Genomic DNA, 24,474 nt, shown 5'->3' with positions numbered 1-24,474 from the left:
TAACAGCTGATTTCTCATCAGAAAATATGGAGACCAGAAGGTAGCGGATGATGTATTTAAAGTGCCAAAAAGAAAAAAAGCCAAAACCTGTCAATCCAGAATTCTGTATCTGGCAAAACTGTACTTCAAAAATAAGGGAGAGATTAAGATATTCCCTGATAAAAAAAGCTGAGGAATCCATTGCTAGTACATCTGCCCTATAAGAAATGCTAAAGGGAATCCTTTAGGCTGAAATTAAAGAACAGTAGATGGTAACTTGAAGCCATATGAAGAAATATAGAGCATCAGAAAAGATAATTACATAGATATATAATAAAGCCAATATTACTGTATTTTTAGTTGGTAATTCCTCTTTTTTCTATATGATTTAAAAGATAAATACATAAAATAATAATTATAAAATCTATGTTAATGCATACACAATGTTTAAAGATGTAATTTTGAGAGACAGACAGGGAGAACTATGAAACACTAAGAAAAGAAATTGCAGAAGATGTAAACAGATGGAAAAATCTACCTTGTTCATGGATTGGTAGAATCAACATCATTAAAATGTCCATACTACCTAAAGTGATCTACAGAATTAACACAATCCCTACATTCTTTACAGATCTAGAAAAAATAATTCTACACTATGTATGGAACCAGAGAAGACCTCGTATAGCCAAAGCAATCTTAAGCAAAAAAAAAAAAAAAAAGGAAGAAAAAAAAGGAAAAAAGAAAAAAATATCTTAAGCAAAGAACAAACTGGGAAGTATCAGTCTACCAGACTTCAAACTGTACTACAAGACTATAGTAACTAAAACAGTATTAAACTGGCACAAGAACAGAGATGTAGACCTTTGGAACAGGACTGAGAATCCAGAAATGAAACCATTCACATATGATAATCTAATCTTTGACAAAGCAGACAAAAATATACACTGGGGAAAAGAATCTCTTTTCAATAAATGGTGCTGGGAAAACTGGATAGCTACATGCAGAAGACTGAAACTGGACCCCCACCTCTCACAAAAATCAATTCAAGATGGATAACAGACTTAAACCTAAGGCATGAAACTGTAAGAATCCTAGAAGAAAATGTAGGGAAGACCCTTTCAGACATTGGCCTAGGCAAAGAATTTTTGAAGAAGACCACCAAAGCAATCGCAGAGCTATAAAAATAAACAAATGGGACCTGATCAAATTAAAAAGCTTTTGCACATCCACGGAAACTATCATTAGAGCAAGTAGACAGCCTATAGAATGGGAGAAAATATTTGTTCTCTACACATCCGATAATGGGCTAATAACAAGAATCTATCGAGAATTATAAAAAAATCAACAAGAAAATATCAAACAACCCCATCAATAAATGGGCAAAGGACATGAACAGAAACTTTTCAAAAGAAGACAGACCAATGGCCAGCTCAACATTTCTAATCATTAGAGAAATGCAAATAAAAAACAGAATGAAATATCATCTAACCCCAGTGAAATTGGCCTCTATCAAAAAATACCAAAACAACAAATGCTAGCGAGGATATGGAGAAACAGGAACACTCTTAACACTGCTGAATGGGACTGCAAATTAGTGCAACCTCTGTGGAAAAGAATTTGGAAATACCTCAAAAAGCTAAAAATAGAAATACCATTCGATCCAGCAATTGCATCGACCTGAAAGAGCAAAAGACATTCTATAATAAATGAATCGACCTGAAAGAGCAAAAGACATTCTATAATAAAGACAGCTGCACCCAAATGTTTATGGCAGCACAATTCACTATTGCAAGGATGTGAAAACAACTCAAGTGCCCGTCAATTCATGAATGGATTATTAAAATTTGGTATATGTATACTATGGAATGTTACTCAATTATAATATCATGGTGATCTAGAACCTCTTATATTTTCCAGATTAGAGCTTGAGCCCATCCTCCAAAGTGAGGTATCACAAGAATGGAAGAATAGGCTCCACATGTACTCACCATCAAATTGGCACTGACTGGTCAACACTATGGTGCTCACACGGCAGTAATATTCTCCAGGGATCAGAGGGTTGGGGGTGGGTAAACTCACAACTAATGAATGCAGTGAGCATTGTAGGGGGGAAAAGGCACACCCCAAATCATGGTTTGGGTGGGGCAAAGTCATAACATGTAACCAAAATGTTTGTATCCCCATAATATCCTGAAATAAATAAAAAAATAAAAAATAAAGATGGAGGCCTTATGCAGTGACTCCCGCCTGTAATCCTAGCACTCTGGGAGGCTGAGGCAGGAGGATCGCTCAAGGTCAGGAGTTCAAAACCAGCCTGAGCAAGAGTGAGACCCCGTCTCTACTATAAATAGAAAGAAATTAATTGGCCAATTAAAAATATGTAGCAAAAATTAGCCGGGCATGGTGGCGCATGCCTGTAGTCCCAGCTACTTGGGAGGCTGAGGCAGAAGGATTGCTTGAGCCCAGGAGTTTGAGGTTGCTGTGAGCTAAGCTGACGCCAAGGCATTCTAGCCCGGGCAACAGAGTAAGACTCTGTCTCAAAAATAAATAAATACAGAAATAAAGATGTAATTTGTGACAATAACAACATAGAGGGGGGTGAAGCTATAAAGAAACAAAGTTTATGTATAACATTATAACCAAATTGGTATTAATTAAAACTAGACTATTATAAATTAAGATGTTAATGTTAATCCTCAGGGTAACAAGAAAATAGCTAAAAAGTATATAGGAAAAGGAATGAGACAGGAATCAAAAAATGGTACACTAAAAGATAATCAATTATATAGAAAAGAAGAAAATAATAAAGGAATTGAGGAACAAAAAAAGATATATAACAGAGAGAAAACAAATAGCAAAATGGTAGAAATAAGTCCCTCCTTATCAGGACTTTACAGATTACTCTCCAATTAAAAGGCAGAGATTAGTAGAATGAATTTTTTTTTAAAAAAGCGATCCAAGTACATTCTGTCTACCAGATTAAAAGACACAAATAGGTTAAAATTGAGAGGACAGACACATATATTCCATGCAAACCTAACCAAAAGAGAGCTGGTGTGGCTATTCACATCATACAAAATAGAATCTATGTCAAAAATTTTTATAAGAAACATAGAAGGATATTTTATATTGAAAAATGGATGAATCCATAAGGATGGTATAATAATTATGAACATATATGCAATTAACTCTTAAAATACAGGAAGCAAAAATTGAAAGAATTTAAGGGAGAAATAGTTCTACATTAATAGTTGGAGACTCCAATACCCTACTACTTTCAATAATGGATAGAACAACTAGACAGAAGATCAACCATAAAGAAAGGACTTGAAAACACTATAAACCAACCAGACCTAACAGATACATACAGAACACTCCACCCAGCAACAGCAGAATATACATTCTTCCCAAGTACACATGGAACATTTTAAGCCACAAAACAAGTATTAATAAATTTAAAAAGATTAAATTCATACAAATATCTTCTCTGACTACAATGGAATAAAACTAGAAATCGGTGACACAAGGAAATCTGGAAAACTAATACATATATGGAAATTCAACACCACACTCTGAAACAACCCATCAAAGAAGAAATCACAAGGGAAATTAGAAAAGTACAGCTAATCTAATTTTCAACATATAAAGTGGGAGAAATAAAAATGACAGACTCATCTGGAACAGTACACACTTGAGAGCTACCATCTATAGCAGATGAAATAAGAAATAGAGATTTAATTATACACTATAAAAGTTATTAACAAGAGAACTACAGATATATAGTTTTGGGAGGAAAGGGGGTGAATGAGCTGAATCTTCATCTATTTTAGCAAGAAGTATATCTAAATCTTATAAAAAAAAATCACATGATATACATTTAAACATTTGGTAGAAAAGGAGTCAGTAAAACATACTTTAAAAAAAGAGTAACCACATAAGTGTAAGGAAAATAAGGTGAATGAAGAGTGTCAATTATGTCAACTGCTGTGGGGAGGTCAAGTAAAATAAGGATTTATAATTCAAAAAAACAGTCCGGATCCTTTGGTTAAGAGCCCCTGGTTTAGACAAACACAAGGGATACTAAGCTCTTATAAAAATATTTCTAACTTTCAGATGTAAGATATTTTATAGAAATCACATATTCGCAAACAACATTAAAGAAAAATATGCAATCATTAAAAGTTATAAGTAACTGATTTTACTTTATAGTCTCTACCATTATTCACTGTCTGTTCCTAAAGTTTTATTTTTCCACTTCCATATATAAATATCTTCTGTGGCTCCTCGATTTACTAGTTTTCAGGTCATTAAAAAAGGGTCAGACCAAGAGAATGTCATAGCGTTTTCATGGCACTTTAAACTTATATTTGTAGAAAGTAAATCTTCTGTCAGAAATTGTGGATCTCTTTCCTAATGACTGATCATTACTCTTAACAATCTCTCCATTGAACACACACATCACTTTTCCCATCTCTCCCAAACTCTTCTTCTGTGCTCCTTGTTTAAAAGCCTCTGACTTTATGAAACTCCTAATAAAAATTCTGAAACTCTTGGCAATAAGTATAAGGCACAACAATTTTCACTAACAGATACTTCCTCTTTTTCTTGGAACTGATTGCTTGTTTTTGAAATCATAAAAATGAAGACTCTATAATTTTAAAGTATTTTGGAGGTCATGAAATTTTTGGCCATATGCCACTTTTAAAGTTCAAAATGTCAGGAAAGTCACATTAATAGCCTGGAATCTGTCTATCAGACATAGTTTTGCCACATAAAAGAATCATTTAATAAAAAAGATACTCCTGCATTCATTCACTGCAGCTGCCCAAACTAGTAAAACCTGAATAGTGAACAGCCCTGTAACAAGAGCACAGGATGCAAGGCAGAGACTGGAAGGAGAAAAGGCTGGTCATTTGTTGAATATTTTGGCCCCTGGTTCCACACCTAGTTCCACCATTAGTAACTTCAATGTCTATAATAATGGTTTCAACTGATCTTCTCTCCTCTGGTGATCTTTGCGTTTACTCTTCTCCACCAACCCATTCCCACAGCCACAAAATGGCCTCCATATTGCTCTTAATGTCAACTTAGCTATGTTCTACCTCTAAAATCTTCAACCACAAAAACTCACTCTGACCATAAATTCCCACTATTCTGGCTCATTATTAACCCTCTTACTTTATATACTCATCTTCCCTGTTACTTAGACTTCCAGTCCCAGAAATATAAAATTTTCTCCCAATCTGTTGGCAACCTTTGCATTTTAATTTCTTAAAAATCTAGCCTAGACAATCTGATCCATCATTTCTATATTTTGTCATCACACTTGAAATTTTTTATTCCTTCTCTTTGATCCCTTATCTTCTTGTTCTTCATCAGACATTCAGCTTCTCTACTGTTATACTTAGCTACTCAAAAATATTAATAAGGTTTTAGAAGTTAGTACTTTAATATGTATGACTTATATATAGTATCAGGTAAGGGTCTACCTTGATTTATTTCAATTGACTAATCAATTTGCTAATAGTTTTTCTTAAACTATTTTTTCTTTTTTAAATAAGAATTCCATCTTTATCTTATGTTAAATTCCCATAAATATGGATGTATTATTCTGTACTCCTGGAATAACCTCACTCAACAATTCTGGCTATGGTTGCTACAATTTCATTGGTCTCTAACCTCATTTAGTTCCTCAGAATTTTCCTTCAGTCTTTCAACATTTTCCCAGTTAGCTCCCTCTGGATATCAAACAAGACCTGAAAAAATGGAGAGACATACCATATTTCTTAAAGTGATGTTATTGTCATAACAATGTTAATTCTTCTGAAATTAATAAGTAAACTTAAATGTGATTTGAATATGATCCTCAACATTTCTATTTAGATTAAACAACTTTAAAGTTCATATGGAAGAATATGTGTGTGAGAATTGAAATTTGGAAAGAAGAGTTAAAGCATATTTCTCCTACTAGTTATTAAAACTTACTACAAAACTACTATTATCAAAAGAGTCTGGTATTGGCCTAAAAACAGATAAATAGATTAGTAGAATGGAATGGACAGTCCAAAAATACATCCACATATTTATGGAAATTTAACATAAGATAAAGATGGCATTCTTATTAAAAAAGAATAGTTTAAGAAAAGATATTAGCAAATTGACTAGTCAATTGAAATAAAATCAAGGTAGACCCTTACCTCACACTACATATAAGTCATACATATTAAAGTACTAACTTCTAAAACCTTATTAATATTTTTGAATGAAATTTGCAAGATTACTTGGATAAACTCAGACCTGGGGAATCTTTTTAAGAAAAACAGAATAAAAATATTTTTTTAAAAAAGAGAAATCAGAAATAGGATGGATGTGTATTATTTCATAAATCTAAAGGCCAATGCCATAAAGTTTTAACATTATAAAGTATTACAGTTCTAACCAAGTAAAATTATATTTTGACATTTAAATAATATTAAATATAGCTCTAGGGCTATATAAGAATTGTACATTAGTTATATAAATTATCATTTTATTAGAATTTTTATCCTTATTCCCTTATTTTTCTAGCTAACAGAACTGAGAAGTTCTACATGTAGATTCCCAAGGCAGCTGAAGGAAATACATTGATATAAGTTAATCCTATAACTAAAATTTAAAAAGTATGTTTTTCTAAATGTATGTCAGACTCTAAGTCCAGAAAATTTCTAAAACATTATTCTAATGGTTCTGAAATTATTTCCTTTATTACATTATTTATATATAAAAGGCTAAAAGAATTCTAGCTAAAAACTTGAAATAAAAGCTATATTATATTTAGTTTATAATACATTTCAGAGTTTGGTTAAGGTAATAAGACAAATGTGTTTCATCAAATTAAACAAAATTGAATTGTATTCTACCTCTGGGTTTTAGGCTTTATTTTTAAGTACAGCCAGCCCTCTGTTTTAGTGGGTTCTGCATCAATAAAATCAGCCAAATGAATCAAAAATATTCAGAAAATAAAAATTCCATAAAGCTCCAAAAAGCAAAACCTGAATTTGTCGCATGCTGAGTGCTACACTGAATCTATGTGAATGAAGTGAAGCATTGTACTAGGCATTATAACTAATGCAGAGATAATTTAAAGTACACAGCAAGATCCCTCATGGATACTGAGGGATGGCTGTAGGTGTATATATATTTATATATTTAAAGTATATATACGCTTTTTGTCCCTCTCATTTACTTGATTCCAATACGCTTCTTTGAGAGGAGGAGAAATATGTGGAGTCTAGATAGTATACTCAGAATTGCTCATAAACCTGGGGATAGGTATCATGTGATACATATGTCTGAGAAGAAAAAAGGTTGTGAGTCACTGGAATGACAGATAATACAGACCACAATTAGAGTAATTATTCAGATTTTATGCCACATTGCTTACTATTACTAGTTAAGGACTAAGGATTTGTGCTGGCTGCTGGGGACACAACAGTGGTCAAAACAACCAACCAAAATTCCTTTCCTCACGAAGCTTACACTCTAGTGGGGAAGACACATATGGAACAATTAATTACCAGCTAGTTATTTATTTATAGTTATGGCAAGTACTAAGAAGGGGAAATGCAGGGTACTGAGAGACAAAAGGGGTATCTAATCTACTCTCTAGAGTTGAGAAGGCTTTTAGGGAGACATGAGGTTTAAACTTAAGACCTCTAGGGATGAACTGGAGTTAGCTAGGGCAGGATCAGAGACATAGGGGCAGAGAGTGGTATCAGGGAAGAAAAGCACTATTCTTGTAAGAAATGTTCTGAGTAGTAAGTAACTAGACTTAAAGAAAGTCAATGATGCTGCAGTCCCAGAAGAAGGTGGCTGACGCTGCAGGAGAAAACAGATGAGGTGAGCAGAAGGCCTCATAGACTATGTTAAGTAATCTAGACCTTTTCTTATGAAAAGTAGAAAACCACTGAAGGATATTTTAGTTAAGAGAAGGTTATAGTCAGATTTATATTTTCAATTTTTCATCTTAATTTAAACTTCTAATTACAGTAAATTTTCTTAAGAAAACTGCTCTATTAATATGATTATACATGAAATGGTTTCCCATTCACACTCCATATTCAATTTTCTAAAGATGCTAGTATCTTAAAAGTTGCCATTGCATACCCTGTTTCCTCTGGTGACGCAGAGATGTGGCTTCCATCAATCTGACAGGGGTCCTGAGAAGGAGAGTCAGAATCTTTTCTATCTTGAGCTGTGACAATATTGGCTACTCGTTGTTGCAAGTCCCACTTTCGAGCTACATTGTTAATTGTTAATCTTTTCTTCTCCTATGAAAAAGTTAATTGCGACAAGAATTATATAATGCAATTTTTGTAGCAGAAGTGACATCTAAGGAGCATACTGTTTGTACCTTCTTACTCTTCTTACAATACTTTTAAAAGGAGCCTATTCTTTACAAGTAGCTACCTTATATATATTCTAAAATGAGGTTCAAAAGGCCTGTATGCATTCAAACATATGAGTAATGATCTATCATCCTAAATGTAAAAACTTATATATAAGCAATAATTTGTCCTTAGAAACTGAATTTATTTATAATAAATATATAACCTACTGGAGCGTGAAAATTCACTATCTGAAATTTTAATTTGACAGAAATTTTTATATAGTTAATGTTATCTGAAATTTTAAATTGGCAGAAATCTATATGCCTCTGTGTTTAAACACAGCAAAAAAAAAACCCAAAACGAATAATATTTAAGTTTTCCTATCCCAATAATTAGGAATAATATGGTGGAATAATCTAATATGGAGGGTTTGATCAATGTTGATCAGTGTTCCAAGTTTCACACCATAAATTGTAATGTCTGAAAATAAAAAACTATTATCTAGACTATTAAAATAAATTGTGCTAGGTTGAAATGTCTCTAGATAACTAATACAATTTTAGATGAATAGGAAAGAAATTAATTCATTATAAGCAATGTATGCCTTAAAGTAGTGGTTCTCAAACTTTAGGGTACCTCAACTCGCCTGGAGGGCTTGTTGAAACAGATGGTTGATTCAGTGTTTATGGAGTAGGGCTCTAGAATTTGCATTTTTAACAAGCTCCCAGATATTGCTAATGTTATTAGTTCATGGACCTCATGCTGAGAACCACTGACTTAGGGCATTAGAGGTCAATTCTCTCAGACAAACCCTATTGAGAAAAGCAGATCTCAAATACTGAAAGAAATTGTGCTAGATCGAAATGTTTCTATCAAATTTATATGTATTAATTAGAAAGTAATCCTTATTCTGATAAAGTTTCCATTATCAAAACTTAACATTTTTAAGTGGCATATCAATTAGATCAGAATGCTGAAAATAAGACATTTTCCCTTTCCTCTTTACTAAGAGTACGATCCTCCATTTGAAAAATCAGCTGAAAATGATACTGACCCCTCTTTACCTGCTGGCTCTGGGAGCCAGTAAAGGGCTGTTAGGAAGATTCTCTGTTCTCAGTGCATATATACAAGTAGAATAATTCTAAAAAGTTGCACCTTTAGCCTATATTTGGTTATCTAAAATTTTAGCATGTATGCATGGCATTAGGAATGAAGAGTGATGTGCTTGCTTAATTAAAAGTAAACTTTTTAAAGTTCTCTCTATTTCTGTGTTTTAAAATGTGGTTTTTGGGCCAGGTGGTGGCTCACGCCTGTAATCCTAGCACTGTGGGAGGCCGAGGGGGGTGGATCATTTGAGCTCAGGAGTTTGAGACCCCGTCTCTACCAAAAAATTAGAAAGAAATTAGCTAAACAACTAAAAATACATAGAAAAAAATTTTCCAGGCATGATGGCGCATGCCTGTAGTCCCAGCTACTCAGGAGGCTGAGGCAGTAGCATTCCTTGAGCCCAGGAGTTGGAGGTTGCTGTGAGCTAGGCTGACTCCACAGCACTCACTTTAGCCAGGACAACAGAGTGAGATTCTGTCTCAAAAAAAAATATTTTTTAGGGTGCAGTGGTGTACACCTGTAGACCCAGCTACTTGGGAGGCTAAGGTAGGGAGATCTCTGGAGCCCAGGAGTTTGAGGCTGTAGTGTCTTTTGATTGTGCCTGTGAATAGCCACTGCACTCCAGCCTGGGCAACACAGTGAGATATTATCTTAAAATGTTTTTGGCCTGGGTTCTTTTTTTCTATTGTTTGATATTTCAAATTTTTCTGTATAATTAAGTGGGTAACACTTAAAGTCTTTTGAGATTTTTTTGACATTTTATTTATGTCCCCCTTATCTAAAGCAAGTAGAAACCTGCTATTCTGCAAAAACATTTTTTTCCCTAATCTGTAATAAAAAAGCATCTTACCTTAAGGAATTCTATTTCAGTTATTTGCTGATGATTGTGCCAACCCAATTCTTAATCTAAGCAATGCTGTTATTTTTACTCAGTACCAAGGCCACTTTGAAAGAGGTAAGGGCAGTGAGTTAATGGAGGACGGCTTTCATATTGGCTCCAAGCATTTGGCTTTCTGGCTGACAGGGGCTGGCAGAAATAAATATTTTTAATGAGGTAGATATAGCAGTGCTTAGGAAAAAAAGGCATACAATATCTTTATACCGCTGAGTATGTTAACAAATTTGTAACAGAATAGTCTTTGAAAATGCAAACACTTTCCTATACCTGTGCCAAAGTTAAGCTTCCATTACTTGGAATATTAAATTCAAATCAACACCAGGTTGACTAAGAGAATGGTTAATTTTATTGGGTCCAGGAAAAGGGAAGAGGTATTTTAAGACTGGAGTGTAGGCGAGGTCAGGTGGGAATCACTGGCTGGCCAGTAGGCCAGAAGAGGACTCTAGGCATCTGTGAAGCAAGAAAAAAAGAAGCAGACAGCCTAGAGAATGCTACAGATTTTGCAAGGCAGCAAGGGGTACCTAAATAAGAGTTTACTCTTAAAGATCATAGAAGCATTTTGCATATCAGCTACAATTATGTTTCTAATAGCTATATGCCAATAAGTTGCCAAGTCTGTTTTAAAGTGACAAATATTTTAAAAGATGCCAAATTTCAACTTCTGCCATTTGAGTCAATTCTTCACAGTTCAGGCAAGACCACACCAGTGCATGCCATAACTCTCACTTCCCTTTATTTACAAGGTTACAAGGAAAACAGAAAGATAGAAAAGAAATAGGGTAGAAGATATGTGTCTATGCACTCTTCCTATCCCTCTAAATTTAACCCAAGCCATTTTGTTAATAATCAATATTAGGGTTGTATGAAACAATCCTCAGCAAATGCTGAGGTTCTATTATATCATGATTACAATTCTGAGCTAGTCCTAAAACTAGGGTCTCCTGATTCCCCATGCTTTTCTTCTTATTAAAAATAAAAATGCCAAATAATCCTCATAACTAAAGAGTCTATTTCGTGACTTCAAGAGAAACTTTATGAACTTTAACTTTCCACAGCTTTCATAAAAACTTTCCAAACATTAAAAGTTTGCTAAAAATGTAATGGCACATTTCCTCAAACAGTGATGGTAAGAAGCAGCTGAATTGGGTATACAACCAAAAAAATTTCAGTTGAAAGGTGAAGTCAAGTGCGATTTGGTACCTAGACCAGTCTCTACCTATACTGGCAGGCCTAGAGCTAAATCATCAATGGAATTTCTTCATTCATTCTTCCCTTCCATGCTCTGGGCTGTCATACAAGAGTGGTCCACAGATCTGACAACTTTATGTGTAAATATATATTTGGTCATTAAATATGAAATGTCTAATTTCAAATCAAAAGTGTAGTTTATTATATCTCAAACAAGAAGCAGCACAATTAATCAAAGTATGCGCCTAAACTATCGACACAGTTTTGGCATCTTAATGGTAGCTTGTTTATGCTAGCAGCAAAGAAGCCTGGACAGCAAGTGGCAATGATATCACAAAAGGCATTTTCTATAGCTTGTTGACAATCGACTTTTTCCTTACAAGAAATGGTCCAAAGTCTGGAAGAAGGTAGTCAGTTGGTGCAAGGTCTGGTGAATACAGTGGATGACAGAGAGTTTCCAATTCCAGCTGCTGTAGTTTAAGCAGCACTGTTTGTGTGACATGTGGTTGAGCACTGTCTTGCAAGAGGATTAGCCTGATGCAAAAATAACAGGCTAATCCTCTTGTGATCTGTTATTTTTGCATCAGAGCTATGAGGGGTCATTGAATATTAGGTGAATATGATTAATATTAAGTTTTCCATGAAAGCTTAATGGCAAATGTAAAATATATTAAGAAAATGTAAAGAAAATTACTTTTTGAGTCATAAAACAAAAAATATACAGTATATAATCTAGTTTTTTTCTTCTGTATTAAACTAAGAGAGAAACGTTCTAAGTTTTTCAAAATAAATCATTTTACCAATTGCTCCTTAAGTAGAGAAAAACTGTCCAGTTAAACAGTTAACTGTCAGTTAAAATACTGACATATCTTTACAGTAGAATCAAATAGAAGTCTTAAATATTATTTGACGTAATAGAAATAAAAACATCTTCACAGATATCAGAGTAAAGTGAAGATAACTCTTATCTGAAAGGTTCTATATGTATGATGTATGTTGATATGGTTCTAATAAAGATTATATGAAAGTAAAAAAAAAAAAGAGGATTAGCCTGTCTCTATTGACCAGTTTCAGCTGCTTAATCGCAAGCATACTCATCATTTCATCATTTCATTTCATCACTGCAGTTGGCTGCAGTAGACATCTGCTGTAATTGACTGACTGGGTTTCATGAAGCTGTAGTGGATAATACCAACACTGGACCACGAAACAGATACCAGTAGCTTTTTGTTGATGAATATTTGGTTCTGGACTGTGTTTCAGCACTTCATCCTTATCCAACCATTGTGCTGAACACTTGTGATTATCAAAAAGAATCCATTTTTCATAATGCATAACAATACATTGTAGAAATGGTTTGCCTTTATGTCATGACAGTAAAGAAAGGCAAGCTTTGAGACTATTTATCTCCTGATGCTTGTTTAATTCATGTGGAACCCATCTTTCCAGCTTCTTTACCTTGCTGATTTGTTTCAAATGGTCCAATATTGCTGGAATAGTAACGTCAAACCTTGCTGCTAATTCACACGTAGGTTGAGATGGATTCGCCTCCACTGCAGCTTTCAGCTCACTATCCACCTTGGTCTCAGGTCACCTACGTGGTTCATTTTCAAGATTAAAAATCACTAGAACAGAACTTCTCGAACCATTGATGTACTGTGTATTCATTAACTATATCCTTCCCAAACACTTTGTTGATATTTCGAGCTGTCTGTGCTGCATTGGTTCTATCACGGAACTCATATTTGAAAATAACATGAATTTTTGACTTATCCATGATTTCACAAGAATTGCTCTAAAAAAAATTTGAAAGATAATCACAAGCCACAATGTGCATTTGAAAGACTGAAGATGTACCTTCACAGTAAAAATAAAACAAGAAGTATCAAAGTTAAATGTCAGTGATATCAATTATTAAACTTAGTACTTAAGGAAATCAGATATTTCATAATATATATGTATTTTTCATTTATTTATTTGCTTATGTATCTGATAGCAGCAACTACATAATAAGGAATATTACTTTTTCTAAATGAACTGTTCAGAACAGTTTGCCAATGACATTACCTGGCAATGGTAAATCTTGCTCCTATAAATTTTAAAATACTGCCAATAGCTATATTTCCTATAAACCAGGGTGGTTTTGGCCAACCCTTAGGGATTCTCCAATACAGGAAAGAGTAAAAATTCCTGTTGACGGAATCAGTACAAGATAGATATGTCAGGAGAGGGCTTAGGCACAGTTAAATCACTGGATGGGGATAACAGATAAAAGTTGGGGAGGACTTAGGAGGTTATAGGTAATAGCAGGGGAGGAAATTGTAGCCTATTTAGTAATAGCTTTAATTACTTTTGAGTTATAGTCCTGAGCTGAGAGGTTTTTTGTTGTTTGTTGTTTTTGTTAATTTAGGAATAGTTTTTATAGAGTAAAATACAAAGATTTCAAGCATACTGTTTCATTCACTTTGACAAATGTATATACCTGTATAACCCATACTTCTATCAAGATAAAGAACATTTTCATTACCTTAGAAAGTTCTGTGATTTCCTAAGGTTATTAAATATTACTTTGTATCCCTACTAGTCATTTTTTTTAAGAGACAGGGTCTCACTATGTTGCCCAGGCTGGCTTCCAACTCCTGGGATCAAGCAATCCTCCTCCTCAGCCTGCTGAGTAGATGGGACTACTGGCATATACCCACATGCCTGGCTAATCATTTTTTGAATTCTGAATGCCATGTTAATCTAAAAAGAAAAGCACCTATATAGGACAAAGATGAATAATAATAATTAGGATGATGTCCTTAAATTGAGAACACAGTGTGATATATAATATGAAATATAAACTTTAAGCTGTCTTTTTTTATTATACTTTGTGATGTTAATATAAAATATTTAAAAAGAGAATATTTTATTTAAGAAAGGTAATATATATAAAATCAGTTTAAAACAAATGGAGATTCCTGAATGCCTCAAAATCTTTATCACTTTTACATTAGAGGAGCTAACAGTAAAACATTTTAAATTAAAATTTAAATTAAAAAAATAAATAAATAAAATTTAAATTAAAAGCTATCATTAAAAAAAAACCCATGTAGCAGAGCTCTTTAAAATATATCAGTAAAGATGACAGTCTATTATAGTGCTTTCCAAAATGAAATGCATAGGCCATAGGACATATAAGATGATGCTTTGGTATGAAAAAAAATGCTATAACTTCAATGATATTTATTTATTTATTCAAATTATATTTATTTTTCATCTCTTCCTTTTAAATTTTCTAGCTTTTGCATATATTTTACAATGTACATTATATTGTATTTCCTAAGTTCAGATTTATTTAATATTTATAGATAACAATTTCTACAAGTTTTAGGGGTACATATATTCTACTGATCAAAATGAGAAATTGACAAAATTTAGAAACCACTTTTCCAGCTACCTCATTCTAGCGTGTGTGTGAGTATATGTGTGTGTATGCCTGTGTGTGTGCACACACTCATCTACGTAGACAGCAGAGAAAATACCTTAAGTAAAGATTGTTTCTGATTTTCCCGCTTCTTCTCTTCCTCTTTCTTGGCTAAAATAGATGCCATACGCCTTTCTTCTTCCTAAAAGAAATTTTTCGGAAAGTATTATGAAGTGTTTAACAATTTTTAATGTTAAATATTTTTGGTCCTGTAAATCCAGTTTTTTTATTGAGAGGCATACTACTTCCCCTCAAAGAAAATATTAGTATGTTGTTTCTCTTTATTTTCTTCTTCTCTCTAATTCTAAAAAATCTATGGATTCTTAATTAACTCCCAACTTTGGAGATGAGATGAAACTAACTCATCAAGAAGGCAAAGAGAATGAGAAGAGAAAGAAGAAAAGGGTGAGTACACTATAATTTTTCTTTGTATACCATATACCAATGGTTCCACGTAGACTCAAACTTTTTATAATCAACCCAAAAAGATAAAATGATACTCCTAACAATTTTGATTTGATTTATGGTTGCAAATCAGAGCTTTTTGATGATAAAACAAGGATAAACACCTTTTCAAACTCTCTATTGATACTACTAAATTATGCCCCCTAATATCATTATTTTTACTTTGTTTTTAAATTGATTTGTCCAGTCTCATTTCTTAAATTCTAAAATCTATGAAATACAGAATTGTGACTGTAATTAACAATCTTGTATTATAAACTTGAAATTTGCTAAGAGAGTAGATCTTAAATGTTCTCACTACAAAAAAAAAATAGTTAATTAGGTGCAGTGATAGAAGTGTTAACTGACTTGACTGTAGTAATCCTTTCACAATATACATCAGATCATTAAGTTGTATACCTTATATAATTTTGTCAATCAGACCTCAATAAGGCTGGAAAAAATAGAAACTATGAAATAACACTACAGTTTAAAAAATTTAAGAAAATCAGTCATAATCCCAACACCCTATTTCAAATCTTATAATTTCTTACAATATTCATTATAAGCAAATTTTTAGAAGTTGCATCCAGACCATTTTCTCCCCTTAAAGACTGTCAGATTTTAATAAATTATAATGATGTGACTTTTAATTTTCATTGCTGAAAGATTTGTAGCTACTCTAAATGATGATACAATTTGAGAAAACAATTTCTTAATAAATGCAAGCTTGAAAATATCTTCAGAGATAGGAAACTTTAAAAGTACCTTTAGCAGATTTGAAGAATAACTCTTTTATAAATGAAAAATTATAAGAACTGAAATTCAAAATTCAATGAAGGGGGTTCAACAGCAGATTATACACAGCTAAAGAGAGAATAAGTCAACTGTAAAATAGATCAGGAGAAATGTTTCTATATGCTTTCATAGCACCCTATACTTCTGTCATAGCGCTTAACCTGTTTCATTTTAATTATTTCTGATCCAATCCCTTCTGCCTCCCACCCTGTACAGTAAGCTCTGTGAATGTACGGATCATGTCAGCTCCTGGCACACAGTAGATACTCAATAAATATACATTTAAAGAATAAACTAATGAATATACAGCTTTCTATATCTGTTCAATAATTTCCTAAAACTGAAACTGCTAAATCAAATGGTAGACATATTTCTAGGACTTTTGACATGTTTGCAAATTGCCCTCTATAAATGTAGTTCTATTTTACACTCCTACCAGAAGTCAACATTTGATTTAAAACCTAATGGATAGTCACAAGAGTTGTTCAACAAATATTATTGTGTCTTCATATGCCCAATCCACATTGTAAGGAGGCACTTCACAGAGTTAAAAAGAAAACTAGGAAAGTATCCACTAGAAGACTCTAATTTTAGAAATGAAGAAACTGTTCTAAGGAGTTAGTAACACACAAAGCCAGGATCAGGACCAGAAGCTATGTCTTGCTAGATAGTGAATTCATAATATTTTTCATAATAAAGATACATTTAAATTTATCTTACTAATTTCAGAGAGATTAAAAAAGGAGAGATTAGAATTCTATAGTAATCTGCTACAAAATGATTTAGTTGTTTTGAAGGGAATGGAAATTTAATGTGATTTTTGGTGGACTTAAAGTATCTTTAACAATATGGAAAATGATGATTCTTAACTTTTAAAAACTAAATAGAGGCAATGAGGAGAAAAAACTAAATAAAAAATTGCAGAACTCTGATTCCTAGCTTCATAAAATAGCTGGTTTAATAATTATATTAAGTACTTTTATTCAGTAAATACTGATTTGGTATCTGTACAATAAACCTATTTCAGAAAAAACTTTTTAAAAGAGTAAAATATATTGATGTTCAATTGTTGATTTATCTATAAAATGTGAACTAGAAACAGATTGGTTATTCAAAGAGCCAATTTCAAACAGTACTGGAAACTGTATGGATCACGTACTACACATACTTAGGAGGTGATTTCATCAGATTTTCAAAAAGAATTTGAGCTTCTATTAAAAGCAATAAGGCTTTAAAAGGAAAGCTAAACCTTGAAAAACTGGATTTACACCAAATCAATTCAAATATTCAGTGTTTTAAAGAATTTATACATCTGATGGCTATATTTCAATCTAAATAATTACAGAGTAACTAAACTTAGAAATAAAAATAAACCTCTAATTGTGAAGATAAACTACAAATCTGTTGGTAAGAAGGAAAAGAACTGTAAAATTCTGGCACCTTCTTGGTAATAGTCCAATTTCTGGGACAAAAGCCATATCCTTTATGTAGCAAAAGAAAGGGATTGATCTGGGACAAAAAAAAATAACTACTTTTTTCCTTATTTTAGTTTGGCCATAAAGACCCAACATTAAAATTATTGCCAATTAATTAAGCAATGCAGTGATTTAATAGGCGTTTGCTAACCTAGATCATACTCTGTTAGTAGATGATTAAGGTTCTAAAACAATGCTTATATTACATGAGAAAACATTTTGCTTCGAAGTAAATAATATTAATAGTAGTCCTAATATAGATAGCAATTTATTATGTAGAATTTTAAAAATCAAATGGCAAACTGTATTTTAACAATATACTTTAGAATAGGTATAAACATTATCTTCTTTGAATATATAAAATATTAAAACAGACTTTAAAATCACAGATTTTTTTTTTCTAAAAGAGATGGTCAATATTTTTCATCCAAACAATCTCTTTAAACAGAGAAAACTGATTTTTCCAGGGTCGAGGTGGCCAATATTTTTCATCCAAACAATCTCTTTAAACAGAGAAAACTGATTTTTCCAGGGTCATAGCTATGTTAGAGTGAAGATTATAAGCTATGTCACCTGACTTCAGGCCCAGAGTTATTAGTTGTTAAATACCGGGGAGAAAAAAAAAAAACTCAGAACAGGGTGGGTTATGCTGCTGCAACAACTTCAAATACATTGGCTCATGATAAGAAAAGTTTATTTCTTGATTGGCAACTGGCTTCAATATAGTGGCTAAGTATTCTGGGTGCTGTGATCTGATGGCATCTTCAGCTCAATCACTATATGCTTCCACAATGACCACCACATGGGAAAAAACATGAGAATCATGCATTGGTTTTTAAATGCTGCCTGCAAATGATATCCATTATTTCTACTCACATTTCATTGGACAAACATCTTCTCACATGTCAAAAAGAGGAGGAGAACCAAAATATATTGGTGAGCATTAGTAATGTCTACCACAACAGGAAACTTACTTCTGCCTGAGGTGAGCTATTCCATTTTTTTTGGAAAGCAAATTGTAAACAAGTCCATACAAAGCCAACTGTAGGATTAAGGTGAAAACTTTAGACATTGTTTCTGTTCCGGAATTGTGAGAACAGTGCCTGCATTTGCAAAATCCTACCTTAGACAGGAGAAAATTCTGCTTTCTAGAATTTTCTATACCATGGTCCTTGTTTTAGCCCCTCAAAATGTACCTATTCTCTCTTTTTTTGAACAGTTATGAAAAGAGTTGTGGATCACTGTAATACTTTCCTTATGTCTTCTGTTTTTGTCAACTAATCACGTCAAATTTTCTGGAAATGCTCCAGTTTGTTGTCACCACTCTAAAACTAATAATAGTTCAGGTGAAATCTGACCATTGAAGAAAAATAAAGAAACTACTGTCTCCATTTTCTGAATTCTCTTTTTCTGTAAATGAGTATTATTTTAATCCATATTAACTTTTAACAATAACATCTTATAATTACTTCAATTTGAAATCATTAGTTCTAACACAAATGATTTTCACACACATTGCGATAAGTCTAATCTTTCAAAACCCTGCATTTGTGCTGAAATTGTTTTGTTTGATTGTTGTTATGGATTTTCAATATGTTGTCCAGGATCTTCAATTTATCTATTAAATTCTGCTTATTTTTCTAAACTAGAGGTCAGCAAACTTTTTCTGTAAAGGGCAGACAATAAATATTTTAGACTTTGTGGGCTATATATGATCTCTATCTCATATTCTTCTTTGTTTTTATTTTATTTTTTAAAAATGCTTTAAAAATATAAAGCCCATTCTTAGCTTAAGAGCTGTACAAACACAGGCTGCAGGATGGATTTGCCCCATATGCTGTAGTTCGCCAAAACCCTGTACTAGACTACTCAGCTATTTTTGGATTTTGATTTGATCAACCAATATATCTCTAACTTCTCCAATTTCTGTCATTCACATACTTTATCAGAACAACAAATATTTTCTCATCTAGACATTAACAAAAATGTTGAATAGAATGAGCCAGAGGAAAAAGCCTCATGGCATGCCAGTACAGATTTCTCTAAAGGTTGACATTGATCCATTACTTCATGTTCTACAGGTGTAATAAATCAAATGTCCACTTAACCATGTTACTTACTCAACTTACTCAAAATGATGTCATAAAAGACTTTGTCAAATGCTTTGTTTAAATGCCAAAACACTGTCTATAGCTCTTCTCTAAGAGGATCTATGTATAATTTCTAAAATAGAAAACTAATTTTGTCTGGCCTGAGTTGTTTTTAGTGAGCTAATGCTGCCTCCTAGTGATCAATTCCTGAAGTACTCACATACCATCTTAATAATAAATTTAGATTTATTTCCTAATCAAAGTTGACTGTGACAGTTTGTGGAATTTACAGTCTTTCCTTTTATGATAAAAAGACAGATTAGTTCATCTTCCCCTTCAGCTACTCCATTATTCTACACCACTTTTCTGATACAACTTTCAATGGTCCAGCAATTTATTCAGTGTTCTAGATCAAGACCTGGTAAACTCTAGCCCTCAGACCAAAATCCAATCTGCCACCTATTTTTGTAAATAACATTTTGTTAGAATAGAGCCATGCTCTTTCATTATGTATTGTCCATGCCTGCTTTCATACTACGATGGCAGAGTTAAATAGTTTCAATAGAGACTGTATGGCTCCCTAAAGTCTAAATAAAACATTTACTATCAGGCCTTTTACAGATAGTTTGCCAACCCCTGCTCTAGAGGGGTCTTGAGTCAAACTTGCTTACTGACCTATCCTAGGCATCACTTTCATCTTATTTTTATTCTACTCTTTACAAACTAAAACCCACTCTTCTTAAGAGAGATGATAAAAGCAAACTACGAGTTGAGGCTAGCCATACTTGGCATCATATTATCTCATTCCATTCCTTTGGATCAGATACCCAGAATCTCTTATCCTGACTAATCTTGCTTCTTCTCATCTCATCACCCATCTCATCCAACCCAATTTCTCCTCCAGGCTGTTACCCAGATAGATAGTCTTTTAAATAAGCAAATCCAATTTAACTACCTTAAACTCTTCAAGGGCTTCACCTATTATGTCCAAGACAAAAATCTAAACTCCTTATTATGACATAAAATGGCCTAGCTATTGCCTGTCAGACATGCTTGTCTCCTGCTATTCCTCCACACATATACTCAATGCTTAGCCATATTGAACAGCTATAAGAGCTGCTATATTCTCTCAACATCCCTCTACATTTTGGATGTCTTTACTCTCCACAAATAGATCCTCCTTCTTCTTTACCATTCTTTAAGTCCTGAGTCAAGTATTTTCTCCTTGGGAACTTTTTCTATTTCTCTGGTAGACTTACGGGTACTTTGCTCTTTGACATCATTTTGCCCTGTGTGGCCATGCATACACACATGAACATATATGTGAGTGTGTGGACATAAACATATATAACTATTGATCCATCTAGCTATCTTTTCTCTCTAGATTGTTATTTTGCACTGTTGTCTGGCTGCATGCCTATTCCTGAAGTAGACTGCAAGTAACTTTAGGGCATGGAGTATGACTCTTCTCTTGTAATTTCTAGTGTTTAATACACACCCTAGTACAGAAACTCAATTCAAGTTACCTAAGAGTTTGAGGAGTTTTTTCACAGTGCCCCTAGGCCAAAAGAAATATGTGACAGCTCTGTTTACTAAGTAGTTAAGTCCAAACTACTTAATAAGTATTTATAGTCTAGCAACTTAGTAACCATTTAAAAAAATTAGTACATGTAAATTGAAATGAAAAATATTTATACCATTCTTAAATAACCACACTACTTAACAATGGAATGTGTATAACCTGCAGGGTACTACCCAACGTCTCAATCAGAGAATTAGATTGGATACTGCCTCCCTCATTTCCTGTTCCATACCAATTTTGGTATGGTATTTGTTTTTATCACAACCACTGAAAACTCAGCTTTGCAAAGATATTATATGATCTAATATAGTATGACCTAGCATTGAAATGGTAAATTACTTTGAACTAATAGTTTGCTCAGTGTCTTACAAATGTCAAATCTCCTGTGTTTTCCTCAAAAATTAAAAATATTCCACAGTGACCCTGTGAGCTCACTGTAGCACCTTTGGCTGACGGTTTAGGAATCACAGCTCTATGCACAGAAGTTCATTAAATATTTGTGTGATCCACCACAGCTAGAATGTTTATCTGGAAAATTTACACAAAAATGTAATCAAGACATTGTATTTTAAAGAGAAAAAATAGTTATAGGTGTGAGCAAACTTTTTCAGCCAGATAATAAATATTTCAGCTTGAAAACCATATAGTCCCTTTAACAATTACTCAACTCTGTCATTGCAACACTGTGTTCTAATACATCTTCATTTATAAAAACAAGCAGCCAGCTCATAGGCTGCCATTTGCTGATGTTTGTTTAGAGTACATTGTTTCCACACTAAAGTTACAAATAAAAGATGAAACTAAATACCATGAGTCTATACTGACATGAGAATAAATGGATATATTGAAACTTTTATGATGAATGGGATTACAAAGGGAATGATAATAACTTCAAAAAGAGAAGCCTGGAAGGCAGCATCTTAATCAAAGTAAGCATAATCAGCAAAGGGATAATATCCATAACATACCACTTGATAGGACGCAATGGGAAGAATACAAAATCACTGCTATATGTTATTTATGCCCAAATCCTGTAAGTATAAATCAATCATGAGGAAACATCAGAAAAGTTTGAATTGATATTTATTCTACAAAATAACTAACCTGTAATCTTCATAAATGTCAGTCATGAAAATCAAAGACAGACTGAGGAACTGTTCCAGAAAAATGATGATTATAGAGACATGACAACAAAATTCATCTATATGCAATATATAATTCGAAGCAGAATCATTTTGCTATAAAGAACAGTATTGATATAACTGGTGAAAGTTAAATGTGGTGTGAGAATTAGATGCTAGTAATTTTTTTATTTCCCGATTTTGTTTATTATATTGTGGTTATGTAGGAGAGAGTCTTTGCTGATAGAAAATATACACTAAAGTGTTCAGGGTTGTTGAGCAATCAAGTCAGCAGCTTACTCTCAAATAGTTCAAGAAAAAAAAGTTCTTTGTATTGTACTTACAATTTTTCTGTAACTTTGAGATTGTTTCCAATTTTTTTATTTTTATTTTTTAAGTTAAACAGTGGAGGAGCAGATATGCTTCATATTTATATGTTCTGTATTTATATTTATATCCTATATATAAAATATGTATATTCTATATATCCTAAATATATATGTCCTATATATTTATATACTCCATATTTATATAGTCTATAGATATTAATGCTCTATATGTAGCAGAAGGCTGGCCCTGTTCCCATCCCAAGGCAAACACACTCCCTGTGGGATGTACAAGGACAATGATTATATATAGTATCATTCTCCTTTATTTAAGGCATGGAAGTTAGGTAAATTTAACTCAATCAACAAGTCTTTATTGAACATTATTAAGTTCAACTTCTCAGCAGTAAGTGAGACAGAGAAGGAAAGGAAATAAACACTTATAGAATATCTGTATGTGTCAGGTAAGGAAGAAGAAGAATGGTTTCTACCCTTAAAGACTATATATTGTTTGAATAGACAAGACTGACATATAAATTCACTAAGAGAAACATAATATATAATTAAGTACTAATTTATATAAATGGGGTACCTCTGTATCTTACCCCATTTATATCAATCTTATCAGGAAGAGCAGTTAGAAGTACCAAGGATGCTGAATTAAGAAAGACCTGGAGATACGGGTAAAGAGTCACCATAAAAGTAAAAAACAGTGTTGACAGTATAAAGCTGAAAAAAACCCGAGAGGACAAAGAACCACACCTCCATCTTAGAACAGACAGAGAAGCAGAACCCTAGAAGAACCCTGGTATTCATGAATTCATCCACACTTTTAACTATTTGCTAGTTACCCTAGATGTCTATAATATTGCTGAGGCAATGAATGAAAACTGCACACATTGTGAAGCTGGTATACAAAGAATAAGTCAGTTGGCAACTGAGTAAACCTAGCTGATGATCAGAATCCACATCAAAATTAGCAGAATCTAGAAGAGAGAAAATAGGTGGAGGCTTAGGATATTTTTCTAGGTCAGAGACTATCAAACAGGTTATTAATAAGTATTTTCTAAAAAATTAAAATATTAAAACAATATTGGGATACAATGAAACAGAATTAGGCAAGTCTCCTTAATTACAGTACTTCCTGGATCCTATATGCTAATATGCATTATGCACCTAAAAAGAGGGGGTATCATGTACAGCATTTCACTAAGATCAGCGCATATCAAAACATCTAAGTATAGAGAATATCTTAACATGCAAATAAAATGAATAAAAAAAGAGAGTTACTTTTGGAGGTATAACATCAGCAATAATAATAATAATAATAACTCCATACAATGCTTCCTAGAGCCTCACACTCTCCTAAGGTTAAGTACTTTATTTTATTTTCATAATAACTCTATGACATGGTATCATTATGATTCCCATTTTACTTTGAGGAAAATGAGGTATATAAAGATTAAGTAAATTGCCAAAGTTCATATGGCTAGCAAGTGGCCATGACAGAATTCAGACTCGGGCAGTCTGGCTCCAGCACCCATGCTCTTAACCATTACAATATGCGACTTAATGAAATTCTTACTCATCCATTCCAAAATAAATTATTAGTTGGATATTAAGTAAGA

General features: G+C 33.0%; 1 protein-coding gene across 5 annotated transcripts in view; it reads right to left on the bottom strand.

Moving 5' to 3' along the window:
* The window catches only part of LRRC49 (leucine rich repeat containing 49), a 119,428-nt gene that overhangs the window by 34,713 nt on the left and 60,241 nt on the right, over window positions 1–24,474 (bottom strand). For all 5 annotated transcript variants that reach the window (XM_012768305.2, XM_012768309.2, XM_012768306.2 and 2 more), the window contains 2 exons: window positions 15,069–15,152; window positions 8,125–8,288 (listed from right to left, as the gene is read on the bottom strand). In XM_012768305.2, coding sequence (XP_012623759.1) covers window positions 8,125–8,288; window positions 15,069–15,152 — 248 coding nt within the window. The remainder of the gene's footprint in view (window positions 1–8,124; window positions 8,289–15,068; window positions 15,153–24,474) is intronic.

Source organism: Microcebus murinus, chromosome 6 (genome assembly GCF_040939455.1).
Source record: "Microcebus murinus isolate Inina chromosome 6, M.murinus_Inina_mat1.0, whole genome shotgun sequence".
NCBI classification, from domain to species: domain Eukaryota; kingdom Metazoa; phylum Chordata; class Mammalia; order Primates; family Cheirogaleidae; genus Microcebus; species Microcebus murinus.
Note: the sequence above shows the minus strand (reverse complement) of the source record. Positions and strands in the feature narration are given on the sequence as shown.